The 24796-nt window shown below is 42.1% G+C and overlaps 1 protein-coding gene across 2 annotated transcripts in view; it reads left to right on the top strand.

Annotated features, from left to right (window-relative positions):
* The first annotated feature begins 4902 nt into the window (after positions 1-4902).
* LOC311131628 (choline transporter-like protein 5-B) overlaps positions 4903-24796 on the top strand; it is a 73722-nt gene continuing 53828 nt past the window's right edge. For both annotated transcript variants that reach the window (XM_084164708.1, XM_084164707.1), the window contains exon 1: positions 4903-5083. In XM_084164708.1, coding sequence (XP_084020834.1) covers positions 5047-5083 — 37 coding nt within the window. In that variant the 5' untranslated portion in view covers positions 4903-5046. The remainder of the gene's footprint in view (positions 5084-24796) is intronic.

Genomic DNA, 24796 nt, shown 5'->3' with positions numbered 1-24796 from the left:
TTTTCTTCAACCAATAAATGATATACCATGCCTTTTCTTGGACACATAGAAACATGTTGGAACCAAACCTGTAAAGAGTCTAAAAGATGTGGCTAATTGGAACATTTTGGGGGGGTCATTCAGCAGACGCTCCTATCCAGAGCGACTTACAGCCAGTGCATGCAACTTAGGTAGATAAACAACATATCACAGTCATAGCAAGAAAATATATATTTCTGTAACCGTTACTGAGAATGTTATTGTAGTTGAAGTGGTCTGTTGATTTATCCTGTAGGTTGGACTGCTTTGATTATCATCGCTGCCAGTTTTTAAGTTTTTGAACAGATGGTAGCAATAATACATTTTCTATGTTGCAGTCTTCAGCCGGCTCCTCTTTCCTACAGTATCTTAAATGGATTTAAGAATATTATTGTGATATAAAGCTTACTTCATTGAGAATGTATGTGCAGTTGAAATTTGGCCATAGAATCAATGACTAAAAATATGTATTTTCAACTTTCATTCACAACCGAAAATGAACCTGATTTCAACATAAAGAAAAAACGTTTTTTCAACATCCATAAAAAGAAAGTCTTATTCAATACAGACGTCAATTCAATGTCGATTCCACGTCGGTTCAACGTAATTGAATTAAAATGACATGGAAACAACATTGAGTCAACCAGTGTGTGCCCAGTGGGGTATCATTGAAAGTTGAAAGTTGAATGGAATGCTTCGCTAGGATTGCAATGAAGGAATGAAGACTCAAACCTCGTTCAAATTACCCATAAACACTCCATAACGTTGCGCCGGATGTCATGCATTTCAATGGGGACGTCCACAGCGGATTGGAAATGCAACGCCCTCCTTGCGGTTGAAGGCTCTGTTGCGAGACGGACGCTGCATACTTCGATATTTTTCTAACTGTGCATTGTCCTCAGTCCAGCCAGAGTCCATCGAAGAACAGGAAGTTACCAAACCACAGAACAAGATGAAAATAAATTATGTGTTTTCGGTGATGGTTTTATGGGATAGCTAGCAATTTGTAAACAATTACCCATTCCTATAAGTGAGTACTATTTTAATACCATGCAATGATGAGGTGCGTTATTGGTCAACCATGGTTTGCCAGTGCTGTGATAAAATAGTGTAAAACAATGAATTTGAAGATTATCTGCACTGTATGTTTGTTAGCTAGCTAGACAGTTTTAGAGGAATGATTCCATACATTTGTCTAAATAATGGCCAATATGCCAACATTCCATTCAAACAATGCACACAGTCAATATACAGCCATACACTGTCTGAAATTAGTTGATGATAGACTTAGAAAAGTTGTAAATGCAACATGTTCTGATATTTTATCATATAATAACACTCACAGCTTACCAAGAAAACAATAAATGGTCTGTTTACATATATTTTAGAGGCTATTGATACAGATAATTGGTATAAACCCCTTATAAACTGTATTTACACTGAACAAAAACATAAATACAACAATTTCAAATGTATAGAATTGCAGGAAATTAGCTTTAAAACTGCAAACTTGTCAAAGACTCCAGTCACCCCAGTCATAGACTGTTCTCTCTGCTACCACAAGGCAAGCGGTACCGGAGCGCCAAGTCTAGGTCCAAAAGGCTCCTTAACAGCTTCTACCCCCCAAGCCAAGACTGCTGAACAATTAATCAAATTGCCACCTGGACTATTTTTAGTGACCCCCCTCCCCCCCTTTGTTGAACTGTATTGTTGGTTAAGGGCTTGTAAGTAAGCATTTCACGATAAGGTCTACTACACCTGTTATATTCGGCGCATGTGACAAATAAAATTTTATTTGTTTTGATTTTAATTCTGCAGTTTAACCATGACTTCCCTGAAAGAAGCTATGAAGAAAGGGCAAAGATGTCCTTCAAAGACAACATATTAATGAGGGGGCACCTTGAGAGTTATTTAAGATACTCTTCAGAGGTACAGTTTCAGATGTTTTTGGAAGATGGGCTTGTTCCACCATTGGGGTGCCAGGACAAAGAAGAGCTTTGACTGGACTGAGCGGGAAGCTGCCTTCCCGTAGGGGTGGGAGGGCCAAGAGACCAGTGGTGGCGGAACGGAGTGCTCGGGTTGGAGGTAAGGAGGGGGAGTTCCCTTTGCTGCTTCATAGGCAACCACCAGGGTCTTGAAGATGATGCAAGCTTTGACTGGAAGCCAGTGGAGTGTGCGGAGGAGTGGAGTGACATGGAATAATTTAGGAAGGTTTAACACCAGGCGGGCTGCGGCATTCTGGATAAGTTGCAGGGGCTTGATGGCACAAGAGAGTTGCAGTAGTCTAGATCAGGGGTTCCCAAACCTTTTCACTCGCGGCCCCGCTTCCAGCATTAGGGAACATCCTGCACGCGCACACACGCCATGTCTATTTCTATGGGCACAAGCACTGTTAATGACACAAACTGTTCACACCCCTCGTTGGTGGAGAGAATTTAGCAGGTTTAAAGCTTATTTCCTGCAACTCTACACATTTTGTCATTGGCGCAAAGCAAACTTTCCAGTTTTAATGCAACATTTAATCAATTGTAATGAATACTCAGGGAGAAAAAGGTGTAGATTCACACGCAGAGCGTGGCAGGTGTTTATTACACCTTCGCAGAAAGCAGGAATTGTGGTCACAGGCAGACAATGGTCATACACAGGTAGGCAAACAGGCAGGTGAAACAAAACTAGGACTGAAGGCTAAAACTGGTTCTCACAAACGAGCTAGGAAAAGGCTTAATAGAGTCAAAATGAACAATACCTCACAAGGCACAAATAGAAATAACTGAACTAAATAAGGAGCTGATGAGACCAGGTGAGTAACTAACACAGGTGAAATCAATGAACAAAAATGAAAGACAGGGATACGTTCAAGAACACAAAGAAACAGGGCTACGTTCAAGAACACAAGGCGAACTAAGAAAATAAATACAGAACCTTACAGCAATTCTATACATTTTGCCATGTCTAATGTGTATTCATGTCATATTTGAGTGAGAAAAAAAAATTACATCAATAACTATGGGCTACAAAACCTAAATAAAAAAACGTTAGCTGACATGGGCTAGTTGTTCTGGACATTTCTGACAAGTTCTAAATAACTCTCCAAGGTATGCAATGACTAACATGACAAGAGGAACTGATGATGCACTACCCAATTTCGAAATTGCACCTTGTGCATTCGACTATTACAACTTTCAAGAGTAAATTTAAAGACGGACCCCGAGCACACAGCCCTGCAATCTCCATAGACAAACATTGGCAGTAGAATGGCCTTACTGAAGAGCTCAGTGACTTTCAACGTGTCAGTGTCATAAGATGCCACCTTTCCAACCAGTGCCTTGCAATCTTTGCCAGGGAAACTAAACCAAAACATGGATTGCTGTCATACCTTGTCCATAGACTGGCCCTCCTGTAGCTCAGTTGGTAGAGCATGGCGCTTGCAACGCAAGGGTTGTGGGTTCGTTTCCCACGGGGGGCCAGTATGAAAAATGTATGCACTCACTAACTGTAAGTTACTCTGGATAAGAGTGTCTGCTAAATGATTAAAATGTCAATTGGATCACTAAAAAAATTTAAGGAAAACAATATGTAATTCGGATTAACCATCCCTTTAAAACAGATTCCCTTATTTGAACACAGGGTATGGGTTGTAAAATAATGATAAAGTAGTTGTATTTCATGTTAAAGCATAAACATAAATATTCAGTACAAATAGGCAGACATGCACATTACATCCTGCCAGTACCAAGCCTACAGTATGTTTACTTGATTTATGGCTTTTTCTACCCTCTGCTGCCACTCCCTGGTCATGCTCATCTACTGTAACCAGTGTGTGTGTGTGTGTGTGTGTGTGTGTGTGTGTGTGTGTGTGTGTGTGTGTGTGTGTGTGTGTGTGTGTGTGTGTGTGTGTGTGTGTGTGTGTGTGTGAGTGAGTGAGACATTCCCAAAGAAATTGAGCAATGGTAAGAGTCACTCGATAATTAATTTGTGATACTGCGATGGAGACTCTCAGCTCAACACCACTCTTCTCCACTGGATGTCACATGCTTATAGGAGCTCTATGTGAGAACTTTCTCACAACACTCTTAACTGGTTAGGGGTCCAGACTTTGTGTTATTCATGACTAGTAATGTAATTGGATACTTTTGCTTGAGTTTAACACTTATAACCATTGCTTTGCCTTGACCCTAACATGACATTTCTCCCAAATCCTGGCAGGCAGGGCTTTTTGTGGCAGCACAGATCCCGTATCTGTGCTGCCACAAAAAGCCCTGCAGAGGACAGTAATTCTCCACAAAGGGTCCATGTGAAAGTCAAGGGATGCCACACAGTAAAATAGTGAAAGTTGTTTGAGAGAAAGTTCTAAGTATAGGCCACAGAATTATATGCTAATTTAATATGATCTCTATCATAGGTTATACGCTATCAACCCATTCATTCAAACTTCTGGTGGATATTAGCAATAGAGCCTACTCACTGGATATAGACCTGAATAAGTCAACCTATAGCTAGCTATAGATTACATCAAAGAAAGGATAATTTTTTAAGTGTTCATGTATCACTCACTCTTCATGTTGTAAGTGGCATTAAAACGTATTTAGATGGCATCTACACTGGCACAATAAAATAACAGTGTGCCTACAACTCTCATACATGTTGGTATATTGCTTTCCAATTTTACTAATACATTCACATTAAAGATGATGGTCATTGTGTCAAGTGTGAATCAGGGCTACATCGAGATTCATGTATAACATTTGAATTGCCATCAGTGTGCCAACCTTGGTGCCAGCCGAGGGTGTCTCTGTGTGCGTCTCCTTTAAGAGTGTTTTTATCACACAGTTGATGACGCTCTCTCGTGCTGTAAACACTGCTCGCTCAGCTGCGTGGCGGAGATAGAGACAGAGACAGCTCATTCCAAGGGCTCGAGGTAGGCTAATGTATTTACGTAGACTGGGCCATTAAAACGCTATTCACATCTCACGCCTCATATGCTATCTCAAAAACAAAGACGGTGCAGAATCTCCGGTCTGAGGTGCGATGGCTAGGAAGACGGACATTCCTCCTTCTTACTATGGTGAGTCGCCACATTCGTCTTCGTTTACCGTCGGTAACCGTTCTTTCTTCAAGACATACGACAAAGGATAGCCTACAACCGTATGCTTCGAACGCTATTCTGACTTTTGTTATTGGGTCGCTTCTGGCGCTTGCACTGATTTGCTAAATGTAACATTGAAGCAAGATACAATATAATATTATGCAAACGTAACGCTCATAGAAAGCGCTACTTTGTTACAAAACTGGATGCCGAATTAACCATGAGTGAAGGCTACCAAAATAAAAATTGCTTCGTGATAATCTTTTAATTTCGAAAGTAGGCCTACTGGTTATAATAATGCCATGATATTGTTTCATTCACTCCAATTATGAAATGTAACACAAGTTAAACTGTCTATATCATAGTTTGCTATGGAATTCTGCTTTTGTTGTTTACAGAATACAGTGCACCCTCTTGGGGCTTAACACTTGACGTGCAGTGTGCATAAACATATTGGTACAAATGTTATTGTTACAGTTTTAAACATATACTCAAGTCAAATTCAAAATATTATTAAAACTGTTTCCATTTTCCTGTTCAACCCTTGACAATAGATTACTTAAAGACATAAAGGTATTGTTTTGATTAAGAAAACAAGTGAATTGCATCTGAAAGCCAAGATAAACAACAATGCTCATAAACAATGTCCATTGTTATTTGGCAAATAGGCAAACAATGTAAAGACAATATATTTGTCCCTTTGTCCATAAGTTTTCTGAATGGTTGGCATATGGATATTCAATCTCTGTGCAGATTTACTGTCCATTAGCTGGTGCACTTTGTTAGGTTGTTTATGAAAATGATATAATCCTGGACTTGTGCCAGATGCCATAGAAACCACATAACTACAGTATTTCAAGTGTGAAATGACAGCAATAACACAGTTTACCGCAGATTATTAGACAAAGGAGCACTGATACAGTATTGCAGGCAGAGATATGCCAGCTCTAGCTATGGCTTATGTAATTACAGTGTAATAGTCAATACCCTGAAGGCTATTTTACTCATGTCTGGTGTTATTACAGAAAGTACATGTCACAACATATTATAAGTAGCGATTTTACAGTCATGATCATAGGATGGCTTGACCCTCATTATAATCAATAATTACTGTACATGATCAATCATTATAATTAGGGTCAGGCCATCCATATTATTGCTGAATGAGTCACAAGACTAGTGTCAGCCAGCCTAGTCCAAGCAGCTTATTTTAACACATATCTTATCCACAATTCAGTCTTTGACACAACTGGCAAAGGTAGGCTACACTCCCCTATGTATTTATTTGAACAGTGAAGAAAAAAAATATTTGGCTCTATACTCCAGCATTTTGGATTTGAGATCAAATGTTTTCATACATAGCTATTTGTGTTACCATTTAGAAATGAATGCATGTTATGTACACTACATTACCAAAAGTATGTGGACACCTGCTCATCGAGCATCTCATTCCAAAATCATGGGCATTAATATAGAGTTGGTCCCCCCTTTGCTGTTATAACAGCCTTGACTCTTCTGGGAAGGCTTTCCACTAGATGTTGGAACATTGCTGCAGGGATTTGCTTCCATTCAGCCACAACAGCATTAGTAAGGTCGGGCACTGATGTTGGGCGATTAGGCCTGGCTCACAGTCGCCGTTCTAATTAATCCCAAAGGTGATCGATGGGGTTGAGGTCAAGGCTCTGCAGGCCAGTCAAGTTCTTCCACACCGATATCGACAAACCATTTCTGTATGGACCTCGCTTTGTGCACCGGGGCATTGTCATGCTGAAACAGGAAAGGGCCTTCCCAAAACTGTTGCCACAAAGTTGGAAGAACAGAATAGTCTAGAATGTCATTATATGCTGTAGCGTTAAGATTTCCCTTCACTGGAACTAAGGGGCCTAGCCCAAACCATGAAAAACAGCCCCAGACCATTATTCCTCCACCAAACTTTTCAGTTGGAACTATGCATTTGGGCAGGTAGCGTTCTCCTGGCATCCGCCAAACCCAGGTTTGTACATCGAACTTCAAGATGGTGAAGCGTGATTCATCACTCCAGAGAACGCGTTTCCACTGCTTCAGAGTCCAATGGTAGCGAGCTTTACACCACTCCAGCTGACTAACATGGTGATCTTAGGCTTGTGTGTGGCTGCTCGGCCATGGAAACCCATTTCATGAAGCTCCTGACTAACAGTTCTTGTGCTGACGTTGCTTACAGAGGCAGTTTGGAAATCGGGATTGAGTGTTGCAACCGAGGACAGACGGCGGTCCCGTTCTGTGAGCTTGTGTGGCCTACCACTTCGCGGCTGAGCCGTTGTTGCTCCTAGATGTTTCCACTTCACAATGACAGCACTTACAGTTGACCGGGGCAGCTCTAGCAGGGCAGAAATCTTATGAACTGACTTGTTGGAAATGTGGCAGCCTATGACGGTGCCACGTTGAAAGTCACTGAGCTCTTCAGTAAGGCCATTCTACTGCTAATGTTTGTCTATGGACATTGCATGGCTGTGTGCTCGATTTTATACACCTGTCAGCAACAGGAGTGGCTGAAATAGCCGATTCCACTTATTTGAAGGGGTGTCCACATACATATTCTATTCGTATTAACAATAAAAGTGACTCCAATATGTCACAATACATTATTTACCATTCATTTCTATTGGGCACAACATAATCCGAAACACAACCAAAACAACTGCATTTGCATCCAACAAGTTTATAGAGTCACAAGCTTGATGTAGTCATTGTATGCTGTGAATATGTGCCCAAATACTAAACTTTTAACTCAATTGAATACACTATAAGTGAATTTGTGTATATATAGAGTAGTCTAGTCCCCCCATTTGAAGGTGTCATAAGTATTTGGACTTGACTTATAGTGTATTCAATTGAGTCAAAAGTTTAGTATTTGGGCCCATATTCATAGCATGCAATGACTACATAAACTATAAACTTGTTGGATGCATTTGCAGTTGTTTTGGTTGTGTTTCGGATTATGTTGTGCCCAATAGAAATGAATGGTAAATAATGTATTGTGTCATATTGGAGTCACTTTTATTGTTAATAAGAATATAATATGTTTCTTAACACTTCTACATTAAAGGGATACTTCAGGATTTTGACAATGAAGCCCTTTACTTACCCAGAGTCAGAAGAACTTGTGGATACCATTTTTATCTCTCTGTGTGCAGTTTGAAGAAAGTTGCAAACTAGCATTAACGCAAATGCTGACTAGCTTTAGTCTATGGAAGTCTATGGTAACAGCTAGCAGGCTAGTTTTACCATAGACTTAGTCATTGCGTTAACGCTAGTTTGCCTTGGCTCGTGAAACTACCTCTAACTTCCTTTTATACTGGACGCAGAAACATTAACAATGGTATACACGAGTTCATCTGACTCTGGGTAAGTAGACAAAGGGCTTCCTTGTCAAAATCCTGAAGTGTCCCTTTAATGTGAATGCTACCATGATTACAGATAATCATGAATGAAACGAGAATAATGATGAGTGAGAAAGATATAGATGCAGAAAGATCATGCCCCAAAACATGCTAACCTCTCACCATTACCAATAACTGGGGAGGTTAGGATGTTCTTGGGTGTATGATACAGTGGTTTGTGAAAGTATTCACCCCCCTTGGCATTTTTCCTATTTTTGTTGCCTTACAACCTGAAATTAAAATGGATTTTTGGGGTGTTTGTATCATTTGATTTACACAACATGCCTACCACTTTGAAAATGCAAAAATATTTTTTATTGTGAAACAAACAAAAAATATATTTCTTTAACCTCTTCATCACTAGGCACCTGGCTAAAGTGCCTGCCTCGAAAATGCATGCCCAAATTGAATAGAGTATATCTCCAAAACGACAAGGGCTATAAACATAATCTTGGTAGCAAAAGAAAGATAACACATGTGAGATGTATCTTGAATAATTAATGTGGGTATTACTGTGTCAGAGTACATGAAGCTAGAACACAGCATAAATTGGGAGGCTTTGATTCCACCTGAAAGTAACTTCAGGTTTTATAGGGAATGTTTTATTGGACTTATGCAGCTGCAGCCCCTAAACACTATGGGACCATAGCCCAATATCTGATGAGTATTTATGTGAAGTTTGATATAAAAAAATAAAAAAATAAATGCACTGTTGGTTAAGGGCTGTAAGTAAGCATTTCACTGTAATGTCTGCACCTGTTGTATTCGGCGCATGTGACCAATAAAATTTGATTTGATTTGATACATCAGAAAAGCAGAACTTAATATTTGGTACAGAAACCTTTGTTTGCAATTACAGAGATCATACGTTTCCTGTAGGTCTTGACCAGGTTTGCACACACTGCAGCAGGGATTTTGGCCCACTCCTCCATACAGACCTTCTCCAGATCCTTCAGGTTTCGGGGCTGTCGCTGGGCAATACGGACTTTCAGCTCCCTCCAAAGATGTTCTATTGGGTTCAGGTCTGGAGACTGGCTAGGCCACTCCAGGACCTTGAGATGCTTCTTACGTAGCCACTCCTTAGTTGCCCTGGTGTGTGTTTCGGGTCGTTGTCATGTTGGAAGACCCAGCCACGTCCCATCTTCAATGCTCTTACTGAGGGAAGGAGGTTGTTGGCCAAGATCTCACGATACATGGCCCCATCCTCCCCTCAATACGGTGCAGTCGTCCTGTCCCCTTTGCAGAAAAGCATCCCCAAAGAATATAATATAATAATATAATATGCCATTTAGCAGATGATTTTATCCAAAGCGACTTACAGTCATGTGTGCATACATTTTTATGTATGGGTGGTCCCGGGGATCGAACCCACTACCCTGGCGTTACAAGTGCCATGCTCTACCAATTGAGCTACATGATGTTTCCAAATCCATGCTTCACGGTTGGGATGGTGTTCTTGGGGTTGTACTCATCCTTCTTCTTCCTCCAAACACAGCGAGTGGAGTTTAGACCAAAAAGCTCAATTTTTGTCTCATCAGACCACATGACCTTCTCCCATTCCTCCTCTGGATCATCCAGATGGTCATTGGCAAACTTCAGACGGGCCTGGACATGCACTGCAGGATTTTAATCCATGACGGCGTAGTGTGTTACTAATGGTTTTCTTTGAGACTGTGGTCCCAGCTCTCTTCAGGTCATTGACCAGGTCCTGCTGTGTAGTTTTGGGTTGATCCCTCACCTTCCTCATGATCATTGATGCCCCACGAGGTGAGATCTTGCATGGAGCCCCAGACCGAGGGTGATTGACCGTCATCTTGAACTTCTTCCATTTTCTAATAATTGCGCCAACAGTTGTTGCCTTCTCACCAAGCTGCTTGCCTATTGTCCTGTAGCCCATCCCAGCCTTGTGCAGGTCTACAATTTTATCCCTGATGTCCTTACACAGCTCTCTGGTCTTGGCCATTGTGGAGAGGTTGGAGTCTGTTTGATTGAGTGTGTGGACAGGTGTCTTTTATACAGGCAACGAGTTCAAACAGGTGCAGTTAATACAGGTAATGAGTGGAGAATGGGAGGGCTTCTTAAAGAAAAACTAATAGGCCTGTGAGAGCCGGAATTCTTACTGGTTGGTAGGTGATCAAATACTTATGTCATGCAATAAAATGCAAATGAATTACTTAAAAATCATACAATGTGATTTTCTGGATTTTTGTTTTAGATTCCGTCTCTCACAGTTGAAGTGTACCTATGATAAAAATTACAGACCTCTACATGCTTTGTAAGTAGGAAAACCTGCAAAATCGGCAGTGTATCAAATACTTGTTCTCCCCACTGTATATACGTGTTGACTAAAGTGATAATTCAGTGACAAGAAATAATACACATAGCATTCTATTGTAAGTAAACTTGCGTGTGGGCCTCTATTTAGCCAATAAAAGTGTTATCATACTATAAACACAGACTTGATTGTGATCCTTGCAGGACTAGCTACCTAGCTAAGCTAAGCTAACTAGCTAGCTAAACTAAGCAAGCTAGCGAGCTAAGTTAAGCTAGCTAAGCTAAGCTAGCGCCAATTTACGTTGAGCTTCAGTTACTCAAATATATATTTTAGAATGTATGTTTTGTACTCATACAATAAATGAGTAATAGTAGTATTAGAAGTAATAAATAACAATGGGATTACATACTCTTCTGATGCTTGAGTAGGGCCCTGGACACGATAACCTTCGTTCTCGTCATTGGGGTGTGGTTCGTCCGGTCTAAGCAGGTCCTCATCGTCCGATTCAGAGTCAATGGGGTTACATGGAGTCCAACTTTCATCTGTTACAATTGCTAATGCTTCTGTAACTGTATATTTCTTACTAGAGCCTGCCATATTTTTATAAACTTTGCGTTTTCCCTTCGAAATTCAAGTGCAGTTGTGCACTCTGCGTAACCGTGCGTAATGCAGCAAGTCAATTAATATGATACAATGAGGTGCGCACATGGATATTTCAACAACCGGTTGGTCGATTTTGACATGTGACCCCTCTATCGAAAGTTCTGGATCAGTAGAAATAGATTAGCACAATTGCAAGCCACTGGGATTGCATAATATATCCAGAAGATGGTGACAAAACAGTGCCTGTTGTGATTGAAACAAACTACTGACTTCATCTTCAAACAAATTCTTGGCCATGTAAAATAATGTAAACTCATTGAAATCGACTCGAAATGAGAGAGAGACACTAGAGTATCTTTTCAAGTGGTTTTATTCGATCAGACACTACTTTTAGTAACAAAAACAACAAAGGTAAGACACAGTTTGTTGTCGTGATAAAAAAAGTTTGTTATTGACGTTCTTTGATTAATAGTTTAGTGAGTGTTGGTCATAGAGGAACACGGCTATCACTGTTGGAATCTGTGAGGTAGCAGCTTTCGAATGGTGTAACGTTTGTATAGATAACTTATTTTTCTCAACCTATCTGTCTACGAATATACGGGCATGCACGGTTTCAAAATACAGTACTGGTTTTGCTACATGCTTATATATTTGCTTGGAGTCTGAATATTATTTCATTTGGGCAACAACAGTTTAGCTAGATTCACAGTTGAGACGCTTCTCGTTCCAGTAGTGTATAACATTCAGGTATTCACACGTTTAAAAACCATACTACGTCATTGTCTGAGATTGCGGAAGGAGTACCTCGGATGTGGGGAACCTCGGGATGAAGAGGTTAAGCAATGGCTTTTTTCTGGCCACTCTTCTGTAAAGCCCAGCTCTGTGGAGTGTACGGCTTAAAGTGGTCCTATGGACAGATATTCCAATCTCCGCTGTGGAGCTTTGCATCTCCTTCAGGGTTATCTTTGGTCTCTTTGTTGCCTCTCTGATGAATGCCCTCCTTGCCTGGTCCGTGAGTTTTGGTGGGTGGCCCTCTCTTGGCAGGTTTGTTGTGGTGCCATATTCTTTCCATTTTTTAAATGATGGATTTAATGGTGCTCCGTGGGATGTTCAAAGTTTCGGATAACTCAACCCTGATCTGTACTTCTCCACAACTTTGTCCCTGACCTGTTTGGAGAGCTCCTTGGTCTTCATGGTGCCGCTTGCTTGGTGGTGCCCCTTGTTTAGTGGTGTTGCAGACTCTGGGGCCTTTCACAACAGGTGTATATATACTGAGATCATGTGACAGATCATGTGACACTTAGATTGCACACAGGTGGACTTTAATTATTTGACTTCTGAAGGTAATTGTTTGCACCAGATCTTATTTAGGGGTTTCATAGCAAAGGGGGTGAATACATATGCATTTTTTTAAACAAGTTCTTTTTTTCACTTCACCAATTTGGACTATTTTGTGTATGTCCATTACATGAAATCCAAATAGAAATCCATTTAGATTCCAGGTTGTAATGCAACAAAATAGGAAAAATGCCAAGGGGGATGAATACTTTTTCAAGGCACTGTATTTATACATCTGTAACTTTCTCACTCATCATTATTCACGATTCATTCAGGATTTTACGTAATCATGGTAGCATCCACATTAATGTAGAATTATTCAGAAACATATTCTATTCTTATTTACAATAAAAGTGACTCCAAAATGACACATTACATTATTTACCATTCATTTCTATTGGGCACAACATAATCTGAAGCACAAGCTTGATGTCGTCATTGAGTGCTAGGAATATGGGACCAAATACTAAACCTATGACTAAATGTAATACACTATAAGTGAATTTGTCAAAATACTTTTGACACCTTCAAATGGAGGGACTAGATACTTAAGGTGCTTTCATTTCTAAATGGTAAAACAGATACTGTATGATATATTCTGTACTGTCACCTCATAAAACATTTGATCTCAAATCCAAAATGCTGGAGTATAGAGCCAAAGTATAGAGCCAAATTCTAAATAAATACGTAGGGGAGTGTATATAGTAGACCTAATTGTCATTGTTAGTGAGTGACATGGTCAGTATACTCAGTATGACTTCATGGGAAAGCTGCAGTGTCTGTCATCTCTCTCCACACTGACCCTAGGCCCCTGCCAATCATGTTTGTAGCCTGTCAGCTGGAGTTTGACTTCCTACCCCCATCTCAGGATTCAGCCCACACTTTAAAGGGATAGTTTGGGATTTTGGCAATGAAGCCCTTTATTTACATCCCCAGAGTCAGATGAACTCATGGTACCATTTTTATGTCTCTGCTTCCAATGCTAACTAGTGTTAGTGCTATCTTAGCGCAAAGACTGGAAGTCTTCGGGAACAGCTAGCATGTCTTTGCGCTAAGCTAGTTAACATTGTCTCGCAAAACTACCTCCAAATTCCTTCATACTGGACGCAGAAACATAAAGATGGTATCCACGAGTTCCTTTGACACTGGGAAAGTAGATAAAGGGCTTCACTGTGATGAAGCAGCGCTATAGAGAAAGCTATACTACAACATTCTGAACATTAGGTTTAAGCATTTTAATGTACTTTTGTATGCTTATGGCGTAAACTACCTGATCACTCGAGTGCCAATGCAACATTTTGGTGTAATTATCAAAAGAATGGCAGGAGCTCCTCCGTCTGAGAAGGGAATTGAGGCACTGCATCTTTAAATGCAGCCTGGGCAGTTGGAGACTTAGTCAGTGGAGCATGGGATGGAGTTGTGCTGACTCCCCATGTTTAGGTCAGCTGCTCTGTCCAAATGGCCTCTCTCTGGTGCTGTTACTCAGTCAGCCAGCCTGTCCAAATGGCCTCTCTCTGGTGCTATTGCTCAGTCAGCCAGCCTGTCCAAATGGCCTCTCTCTGGTGCTGTTTCTCAGTCAGCCAGCCTGTCCAAATGGCCTCTCTCTGGTGCTGTTGCTCAGTCAGCCAGCCTGTCCAAATGGTCTTTCACAGGCAACTCAGGCTAATGCTGTCAGGCAGAGAGGGATACTAGGGGCAAACACTCTATCGTCCTCCCCAACCTACCTCTCTAGCAAATGGAAATGGATGAGATGGTGACACACACATACACACACACTAGGCAAGCAAGCAACAATACACATTGATTCGATACACACTTGCAGTCAATTTGTGCACATTCCATCACACACCAACTTTCACACTTCCAGTGCTTTTTCACAGACAATCAGAAACTGTTCGTAAGTGACTATTTAGATAGAGTAGCGTTCACCGTCAAAAAATTTTGAGCTGGGCACCTTGATAATTAACAAATTTCTCGCATGGTCAGCTTGCCTGAGTGTGGCATTTTTACAACCATGATTGGCTTTTAGGTGCCTTGGCTCTCTGCTACCACTCACTCAATATGAAGACTGATGTGGTACTCCTACACACATTCATTTACTCTTTATGATGCTCGTACTCATTATTTTTAATGAGGTTATGTTCGTCCCCTGTGAAATGCCTCAGCACTTTTCTCAGGCTATTACAGTGTAGCATATCACGGTTGCCCGACGTTTTAGAGATTAGAGAAATGTATTGTCTGTCACGCTTATGACAGACTCGAGTCAGTAAAAACTTCCACAAACTCACTTTGTATCAAGTCAGGCAAACATGAACTGCCTTTTCTTGACCCTGTGCAAATTGAACAGAGTTGGCTCTAAATAGCCAACTATGTCTTGTTGTTTCAGGCAACACTATGCACACAGGCATTGCTTAATATCCAATTTGCAGCACAAATACAGTCCCTCTCTGTGTTGGACTGCTGGGCTAACTGACAATGACAGTGATTTATTAAACACAACCCAAAGACACAAACTGTGTAGAGTGAATGAGATGGCTGCAATTACAGCATGCATAGGAAACAGCTTCAGGTCTTTGTTTGAGTCTGTGATACTGTGAGGTCGGTGATGATGATGACTTTGGTGAAGCACACACTGTGTTGAATGATTCAGGTCTATCAACAGATTCCACATACTGCTGGATCATCATCCTTAGATGAAAGTCAGCGATTGCTGCTCCCGTGTTATTTATTCTGTATGTGGGGCTGCAGAGGTGAGGGCCTTGCGTAACACTGCAGGGATGTGCTATATACTGGGTTCTCAGCCAACTCCACACTGATGTAAATTAGAAAATGACTGAGAAAAAGAGAGAGCGAGAAAGAGAAAGAGCTAGAGGCATAGGCTTATGAGAATCCCTTAGCCTGAGGATAAGCACCAAAGGGTTCTTATTAGCATTAACCACATTAAGAGGCTGGCCCTCCCTGAAGACCCCAAAATCAATTCTTACTGTCACTTAATCAATGAAGTTAACTAAGTCTGATTGTGTTGGGTCCTGATTGTAACACCCCATGCAACTTTAGGCAAATTGGCAACAGACTGATATTAGAGAGTTGTTGTGCACATCATTGAAGTGTCACATATTTATATATTTCGTAATTCCATTCTTTTACTTTTAGAGTTGTGTGTATTGTTGTGAATTGTTAGAAACTACTGCACTGTTGGAGCTAGGAACACAAGCATTTCGCTACACCCGCGATAACATCTGCTAAATATGTGTAGGTGACCAATACAATTTGATTTGATCACTGTATTAGGGAGAGGATTTAGTCTGAAATGCAATATTTAGTGTTTGAAAGACAATAAAGGAACAACATTGTGCATGCGTGTGTGCACTTGATTTAGCATTTAAACGGTAGTGCCTCTCTCCGAACCTACATATTACACAAGCCGCCGAAGGTGAATCGAGATTAATAAACAGACATCGTTCACACGTCTCACCCCTAAAACCCATATAACTCCAAACCAAAGCCAGTTGAGCCTGTCACTGGTCCAGCATGAGAGACTCATTTCACAGGAAAACAGGGCTGCTACTGACATGCCTGGGGGCCTAGCTTATTTTCCCTCCCATCACACAAGTAGCCAAGGTCACAGTCCCCTAAACACACTGCCTGCTCTTTCTCTCTACTCTGGCTCTGTCTGCTGCAGGCTAGCTGTCAGAGGCTGACACTGTGAAATGCTAACCCTGTGCCCTGCTGCCTCTCTCCCCTACAGAGTGGATGTCAGTGTGGTGTCTTACTGTTTTGGAACAGGGGGCTGTTTTAAATATTGCTCATATGTTGATGTACTCACTCACTCATATCTGGAGTCCACTCCAGATATGCCAGCCACAGTGCATCTGTGGTTCTGGTGGCTCAGTTGGTTGGAGCATGGTGGTTGTTACGCCAGAGTTGTGGCTTTGATTCCTGCATGGGCAGAGGATCTATTGGGGAATTGAGTTAAGCTGAGTGAGGACTCAGGAGTCTGTGATGTAAGTGCAGACATTTGGGAGTTCTTGTCTGTTAAAGGAGAAGATAGACTTTTACAGGTGTATGTGACATAGTGAGAGAGAGAGGGAACAGTGTTGAGAGTGTGATTATATGCATGTCCAGGTCTTTAATAAACTGAAATATAATACAGCCATCTAGAGTGGTTAGACTGCTTTGATTTCTTCTGTGATGGATTCCAAATCCTTTATTTAGGTTGGACCATGGCAGGGAGAGTGGGTAGTGTAATCAGCATGCTGCACCCAATGTGAGGCTCAGTGGTTTTATGTTAAGGCCACTCTCACTGTGTGTGTGTGTGTGTGTGTGTGTGTGTGTGTGTGCGCACAGGAGCGTGCGTGCTCGCACGTTCAGTGGGATTTACTAATATCTAATATACTAATAGCACTTTGAAGCCTAAGATCTGCCCTAAAGATCCGCTCTCTTGACCCTTGATGTCCAAAGCCTCTGATGAGTTGGGTTTGGTGGAGTGTTATGACAGAATACAGAAAGACATGGTCGATACAGTATACAGGCCAGAGAGAAGATGAGCCTCAAAGAACTGCTACTGTTTTCAAATAAAATAAAATACAATTGTATTTGTCACATGCGCCGAATACAACAGGTGTAGACCTTACCGTTAAATGTTTACTAACAAGCCCTTAACCAACAATGCAGTTTTAAGACAAATAAGAGTTAAGAAAATATTTACTAAATAAACTAAAGTAAAAAAAGTTACACAATAAAATAACAATAACGAGGCTATATATACAGGGGGTACCGGTACCGAGTCAATGTGCAAGGGTACAGGTTAGTCGTGGTAATTAAGGTAATATGTACATGTACAGTGAGGGAAAAAAGTATTTGATCCCCTGCTGATTTTGTATGTTTGCCCACTGACAAAGACATGATTAGTCTATAATTTTAATGGTAGGTTTATTTGAACAGGGAGAGACAGAATAACAACAACAAAATCCAGAAAAATGCATGTCAAAAATGTTATAAATTGATTTGCATTTTAATGAGGGAAATAAGTATTTGACCCCTCTGCAAAACATGACTTTGTAGTTGGTGGCAAAACCCTTGTTGGCAATCACAGAGGTAAGACGTTTCTTGTAGTTGGCCACCAGGTTTGCACACATCTCAGGAGGGATTTTGTCCCACTCCTCTTTGAAGATCTTCTCCAAGTCATTAAGGTTTCGAGGCTGACGTTTGGCAACTCGAACCTTCAGCTCCCTCCACAGATTGTCAATGGGATTAAGGTCTGGAGACTGGCTAGGCCACTCCAGGACCTTAATGTGCTTCTTCTTGAGCCACTCCTTTGTTGCCTTGGCCGTGTGTTTTGGATCATTGTCATGCTGGAATACCCATCCACGACCCATTTTCAATGCCCTGGCTGAGGGAAAGAAGTTCTCACCCAAGATTTTACGGTACATGGCCCCGTCCATCGTCCCTTTGATGCGGTGAAGTTGTCCTGTCCACTTAGCAGAAAAACACCCCCATGTTTTAGCATAATGTTTCCACCTCCATGTTTGACGGTGGGGATGGTGTTCTTGGGGTCATAGGCAGCATTCCTCCTCCTCCAAACACGGCGAGTTGAGTTGATGGCAAAGAGCTCGATTTTGGTCTCATCTGACCACAACACTTTCACCCAGTTCTCCTCTGAATCATTCAGATGTTCATTGGCAAACTTCAGACGGGCCTGTATGTGCTTTCTTGAGCAGGGGACCTTGCGGGCGCTGCAGGATTTCAGTCCTTCACGGCGTAGTGTGTTACCAATTGTTTTCTTGGTGACTATGGTCCCAGCTGCCTTGAGATCATTGACAAGATCCTCCCGTGTAGTTCTGGGCTGATTCCTCACCGTTCTCATGATCATTGCAACTCCACGAGGTGAGATCTTGCATGGAGCCCCAGGCCGAGGGAGATTGACAGTTCTTTTGTGTTTCTTCCATTTGCGAATAATCGCAGCAACTGTTGTCACCTTTTCACCAAGCTGCTTGGCGATGGTCTTGTAGCCCATTCCAGCCTTGTGTAGGTCTACAATCTTGTCCCTGACATCCTTGGAGAGCTCTTTGGTCTTGGCCATAGTGGAGAGTTTGGAATCTGATTGATTGATTGCTTCTGTGGACAGGTGTCTTTTATACAGGTAACAAGCTGATATTAGGAGCACTCCCTTTAAGAGTGTGCTCCTAATCTCAGCTCGTTACCTGTATAAAAGACACCTGGGAGCCAGAAATCTTTCTGATTGAGAGGGGGTCAAATACTTATTTCCCTCATTAAAATGCAAATCAATTTATAAAATTTTTGACATGCGTTTTCTGGATTTTTTTGTTGTTATTCTGTCTCTCACTGTTCAAATAAACCTACCATTAAAATTATAGACTGATCATTTCTTTGTCAGTGGGCAAATGTACAAAATCAGCAGGGGATCAAATACTTTTTTTCCCTCACTGTAGTTAGGGGTAAAGTGACTATGCATAGATAATAAACAGCGAGTAGCAGCAGCGTAAAAAAAGGGGGGGGGGGGTCAATGCAAGTAGTCCGGGTAGCCATTTGATTAGCTGTTCATTAGTCTTATGGCTTGGGGGTAGAAGCTGTTAAGGAGCCTTTTGGACCTAGACTTGCCGTGCGGTAAGTCTATGACTAGGGTGGCTGGAGTCTTTGGCAACATTTAGGGCCTTCCTCTGACACCGCCTGCTATAGAGGTCCTGGATGGCAGTAAGCTTGGCCCCAGTGATGTCCTGGGCTGTACGCACTACCCTCTGTAGCGCCTTGCGGTCGGATGCTGAGCAATTGCCATACCAGGCGGTGATGCAACCAGTCAGGATGCTCTCGATGGTGCAGCTGTATAACTTTTTGAGGATCTGAGGACCCATTCCAAATCTTTTCAGTCTCCTGAGGGGGAATAGGCATTGTCGTACCCTCTTCACGACTGTCTAAGTATGTTTGAACCATGATAGTTTGTTGGTGATGTGGACCAAGGAACTTGAAGCTCTCGACCTGCTCCACGAAGGGAATGGGGGTGTGCTCGGCCCTCCTTTTCCTGTAGTCCACGATCATCTCCTTTTCCTTGATCACGTTAATGGAGAGGTTGTTGTCCTGGCACCACATTGCCAGGTCTCCTTATAGGCTGTCTCCTCATTGTCGGTGATCAGACCTACCACCATTGTGTCATTGGCAAACTTAATGATGGTGTTGGAGTCGTGCTTGGCCACGCAGTCGTGGGAGACAGGGATTACAGAAGGGGACTAAGCACGCACCCCTGAGGATCAGCGTGGCAGATGTGTTGTTGCCTATCCTTACCACCTGGGGGTGGCCCGTCAGATTGTCCAGGATCCAGTGGCAGAGGGAGGTGTTTAGTCCCAGGGTCCATAGCTTAGTGATGAGCTTTGAGGGCAGTATGGTGTTGAACGCTGAGCTGTAGTCAATGAACAGCATTCTCACATAGGTGTTCCTTTTATCCAGGTGGGAAAGGGCAGTGTGGAGTGCAATAGAGTTTGCGTCATCTGTTGGGGCGGTATGCGAATTGGAGTGGGTCTAGGGTTTCTGGGATGATGGTGTTGATGTGAGCCATGACCAGCCTTTCAAAGCACTTAATGGCTACAGACGTGAGTGCTACGGGTTGGTAGTTATTTATGCAGGTTACCTTGATGTTCTTGGGCACAGGAACTATGGCGGTCTGCTTGAAACATGTAGGTATTACAGACTCGGTCAGGGACCGGTTGAAAATGTCAGTGAAGACACTTGCCAGTTGGTCAGCGCATGCTCTGAGTACACGTCCTGGTAATCCGTCTGGCCCTGCGGCCTTGTGAATGTTGACCTGTTTAAAGGTCTTACTCACATCGTCTACGGAGAGCTTGATCACACAGTCATCCGGAACAGCTGGTGCTGTCACGCATGCTTCAGTGTTGCTTGCCTCGAAGCGTGCATTGAAGTCATTTAGCTCATCTGGTAGGCTCGTGTCACTGGGCAGCTCGCACCTGGGCTTCTCTTTGTAGTCCGTAATAGTTTGCTAGCCCTGCCACATCCGACGAGCATCAGAGTCGATGTAGTAGGATTCAATCTTAGTCCTGTATTGACGCTTTGCCTATTTGATGGTTCGTCGGAGGGCATAGCAGGATTTTTTATAAGCGTCCGGTAAGGCTGAACGATTTTGGAAAATAATCTAATTGCGATTTTTTGCCCCCAATATTGCGATTGCGATTTAATATGCGATTTAATTTATTTATCCTTTTTCCCCTACAAAACATAATGAATGATTTAAATATGACCAACACAATAGTATATACATTTAGTGTGAAATGTTCTTTCCCATAGGCTGGGTCTATTTGTTAGAATTAAATTCAAACATGTATGACTTGAAATAAATGACATTTTTATTGAACTGCTCATTACAGAAACATCTGTGGCTTTGCCACTGTGCATTTAAATAATTTAAACAAAGGCATGAACTTTGTAAACACTGTGTGCAAAAGGTACAGTCTTAAGAAAAAAATAATTTTAAATTGTATGTATCTTACTGCTCCCAAGTCAGTAACATTTCACACAACTGAAACAAGGAATTTGCTTTGAAAATATTTTGTAAAATCAAAGTAAATAAAGTTATAAATAAAAAATGAGAAATGCACTTTTAATTTAGACAAACTATTTTTTATAAACGATTTGAATATTATAATATAAAATAGATGAGCCTCACTTATCTCAAGTACACAACAATAACACACCACACAGACTAAAGTTCACTACGAGTATGGCACTGCCAGCCATACTTATCCAACAGTTCTGTTCTCAGTGGCTCACAGGTTTTTTGCTAAGAAAACCAGAATATTGACTTTTTCTGGCTTCAAGGCTGAGCGAGTGCAAGTCACAATATTCCCTCCTGTGCTAAAAAGACGCTCTGAGGGAGCGCTTGTAGCAGGTACACAAAGATACTTGCGTGCCATGGTGCACAACTGTGGGTAGCTGATCTTGTGCACCCTCCACCAAGCCAATGGATCATCTTCTCCATCAATGGTAGGAGTCATCAGGTAATTGTTTATCTCTGCCTCTGCGACATCTTCAAGATTTACAGGCAAAGAAGGAGAGGCTGAACTGGTCTTGAAAAAACTGCCAAGAGACCTCTTCGTCTTTTCCCCCAAGGACTGTGCACTTTGAGGCATCTGAACAGTTTCAGTACGAGACCTCTTCTCCTATTAGATGAAAACAACAGCCATTAGTTTTCCAGTTAGATTTTACAGAAAATTTTTGTTTTTGTGAAATACATAATTATTTACCCAATGATATGTACGTTGTGCCAAGTCTACTATCTCTGTCTTCAGACGAGTCTTGATAGCAGGGATGTTGTCTGTACTGATGTACTGTATTTTGAACCTAGGGTCCAGGAAACAGGCAACATCCAAAAGCTCCTGGATGTTTGGGTCTCCATATTTGTTATTGAGGTATGCTAGGACTTTGGTTTTTATTGATTTAGTCAGGTCAGTGTCCTCAGCATCTTCAGCCAGGACTGATGTGGCAAAAAGGTGGAGAACTGGCTTGAGGTAGGAGATGCTTACATACTCCTCTCCAGAAAGAGCATCAGTAAACTCCAGTAGAGGATGCAGTGCCTTGTGAATCGACTCCAACACGTCAATATCCTGCCAGGTTGGGATAAGGGAGCGTGCATATCGATCTCCAGACAATACCTGAGAAATGGCTTTGGCCTGTTCAAGCACTCTGGCAATCATCATTTCTTTAGAACCCCATCTTGTTGGGCACTCCGTTATGAGGTTGTGCTCAGGGAGTTTGAGCTCTCTCTGTGCCTCCGTCAGGGCTGCTTTCTTCTTCCAACTGTGGGAAAAGTGCCCCACCAGCTTCCTGCACAGTGCTGTTGCCCTTGACACTCTGTCATCTTTGAGTGCATTTTCTAAAAGAAATAAAAAGTAGTGTATTACACACAATTTGAGTTTTGATACAAGGCTCTCACTATTACACACTCAAATTAGCTGTAATTCTGAAATACACACATCCACAACACATCCTCTCTCTCTCTCTCAATTCAAAGGGTCTTTATTTGCATGTCAATTCTCTCTCTCTTTCTCTCTCTCTCTCTCTCATAAACACTAAAAAAACATGTAAAAAACAAAAACAAGAAAAGAAAAAAAATGCAGGTGGGCATTCCACCACAGACAGACATATGATATAAGCAAGTAAAATGAATTTACATATTAGAAAAGGAGTGGAAGTATGAATTTATTTAATCCCATCCGATTTATATAATATCATTTATATATATTTGTATATTCAGCTTTACTAATCGACGCATCTCTCTCTCTCGCACTCGCGCACACACACACAAACACACACACACACACACACACACACACACACACACACACACACACACACGATAACTTACCAATGGCAAGATGTAATCTGTGGCCAAAACATTGGAGCCTCGTCCATTCATTAAGCCGCGCAGCAAGCACCATATTCGACGCGTTGTCCGTCGTGATGCAGACGTGATTCTCCTCGTGGAGATCCCAGCTGACAAGCCCTTCTCTCAGGCCGGCTGCAATATTTTCCCCTGTGTGATTGTCTGGGAAGTAGGTAGTTTGTAGGCAGCGAGCTCGGAGGTTGAAATCTTCATCAATAAAATGGACTGTAAGACTCTGGTACGGCTCAGCTGTGCGGCTTGACCACATATCAGTAGTGCTAGCAAAAAACTCCACCGTTTTAAGTTCCGCGGCGACTTTCTCTTTGCACTTTTTGTACAGCTCCGGTATGGCAGTCTGACTGAAGTATGTGCGGGAGGGTATACTGTAACGTTTATCAAGCGTATGTATTAATGCCATGAACCCAGGCTTGGTCACCGTGCTGAGAGGCATCATATCTTTGGCTATGAACTCGGTTATTGTCCGAGTGATTTCTCCGTGCCGTTTTGAATTACGTTCATACGGAGTGACACTTTCGAACATTTCTGTCAGTGATCCCTGTCTTGAGGTATTTGGCTTGTCTCGCGCACTGATGCTCGGCATTTTGGTCATACAACTGTCATGCATTGATTTGTGGTATTTTTTTAAGTGCTGAAACAGGTTTGTAGTGTTACCCCGTGAAGTAGCAATCGGAGCACGGCATGCTCTGCACAACACCTGACGCTGCTCAGCATCTTCTTTTTTAAAACCAAAATAGTTCCACACCACCGACGTGCTGTTCCTCTTCGATATTAAAGTATCAGCTGTGTCAGTTTCTGACTGTTCCGTCGAGCAAGAGGCCATTGCGCTGGACAGCATGAAAAGTCGCGTCACGTGACCACCTCAAATCGCGCACGTTGCGATTAGAAAATCGCGTTCAGTCAAATCGCGATATTATCGCGAATGCAATTAATCGTTCAGCCCTAGCGTCCGGGGTTAAATCCCGCTCCTTGAACGCGGCAGCTCTACCGTTTATCTCAGTGTGGATGTTGCCTGTAATCCATGGCTTCTGGTTGGGGTATGTACGTACGGTCACTGTGGGGACGACGTCATCGATTCACTTATGAAGCTGGTGACTGATGTGGTATAATCCATAGAGATATCCAAGATGGCGTAGCAGTGCGGTCGTGTATTCTGTTGTGTCCTTGTGTAAATAGCCAGTTTTTTTTAGTTTTTTGTCTTTTTTCATATATATTTCTCTATCTCACTTTCCATCCTTTAACTAAATATACTTTCCTGCAACCCGCCTCACCCAATGTGGAACGGATTCTATTATTTCTTTATTTTTATCAAGAACCTACGGCTGAAACTAGCCAGCTAGCCAGCTAACTAGCTACTTGCTATTAGCCACCGTTAGCGGTCTTCACCACTGTCCATGGCCTGCACTACCTACCAGCCAGCTCTAGCTTGGACAATTATCAGCCAGTCTGCACAGCGTGCTATTGACCCAGAGCATATCGGATTTTCTGCCGGAATCACTGAATCACTGGATCTTAACACCGGATCATCGCAACTAGCTAGCTGCAACCGAATGGCTGTTGTTGGCTAATCACCACTGTCCCGACGCACCAGTTAGCCTTGAGCTAGCCTCGAGCCAGGCCCATCTCCCGGC

This window comes from Coregonus lavaretus, assembly GCF_964263955.1.
Source record: "Coregonus lavaretus genome assembly, chromosome: 6".
In the NCBI taxonomy this organism is placed as follows: domain Eukaryota; kingdom Metazoa; phylum Chordata; class Actinopteri; order Salmoniformes; family Salmonidae; genus Coregonus; species Coregonus lavaretus.
Note: the sequence above shows the minus strand (reverse complement) of the source record. Positions and strands in the feature narration are given on the sequence as shown.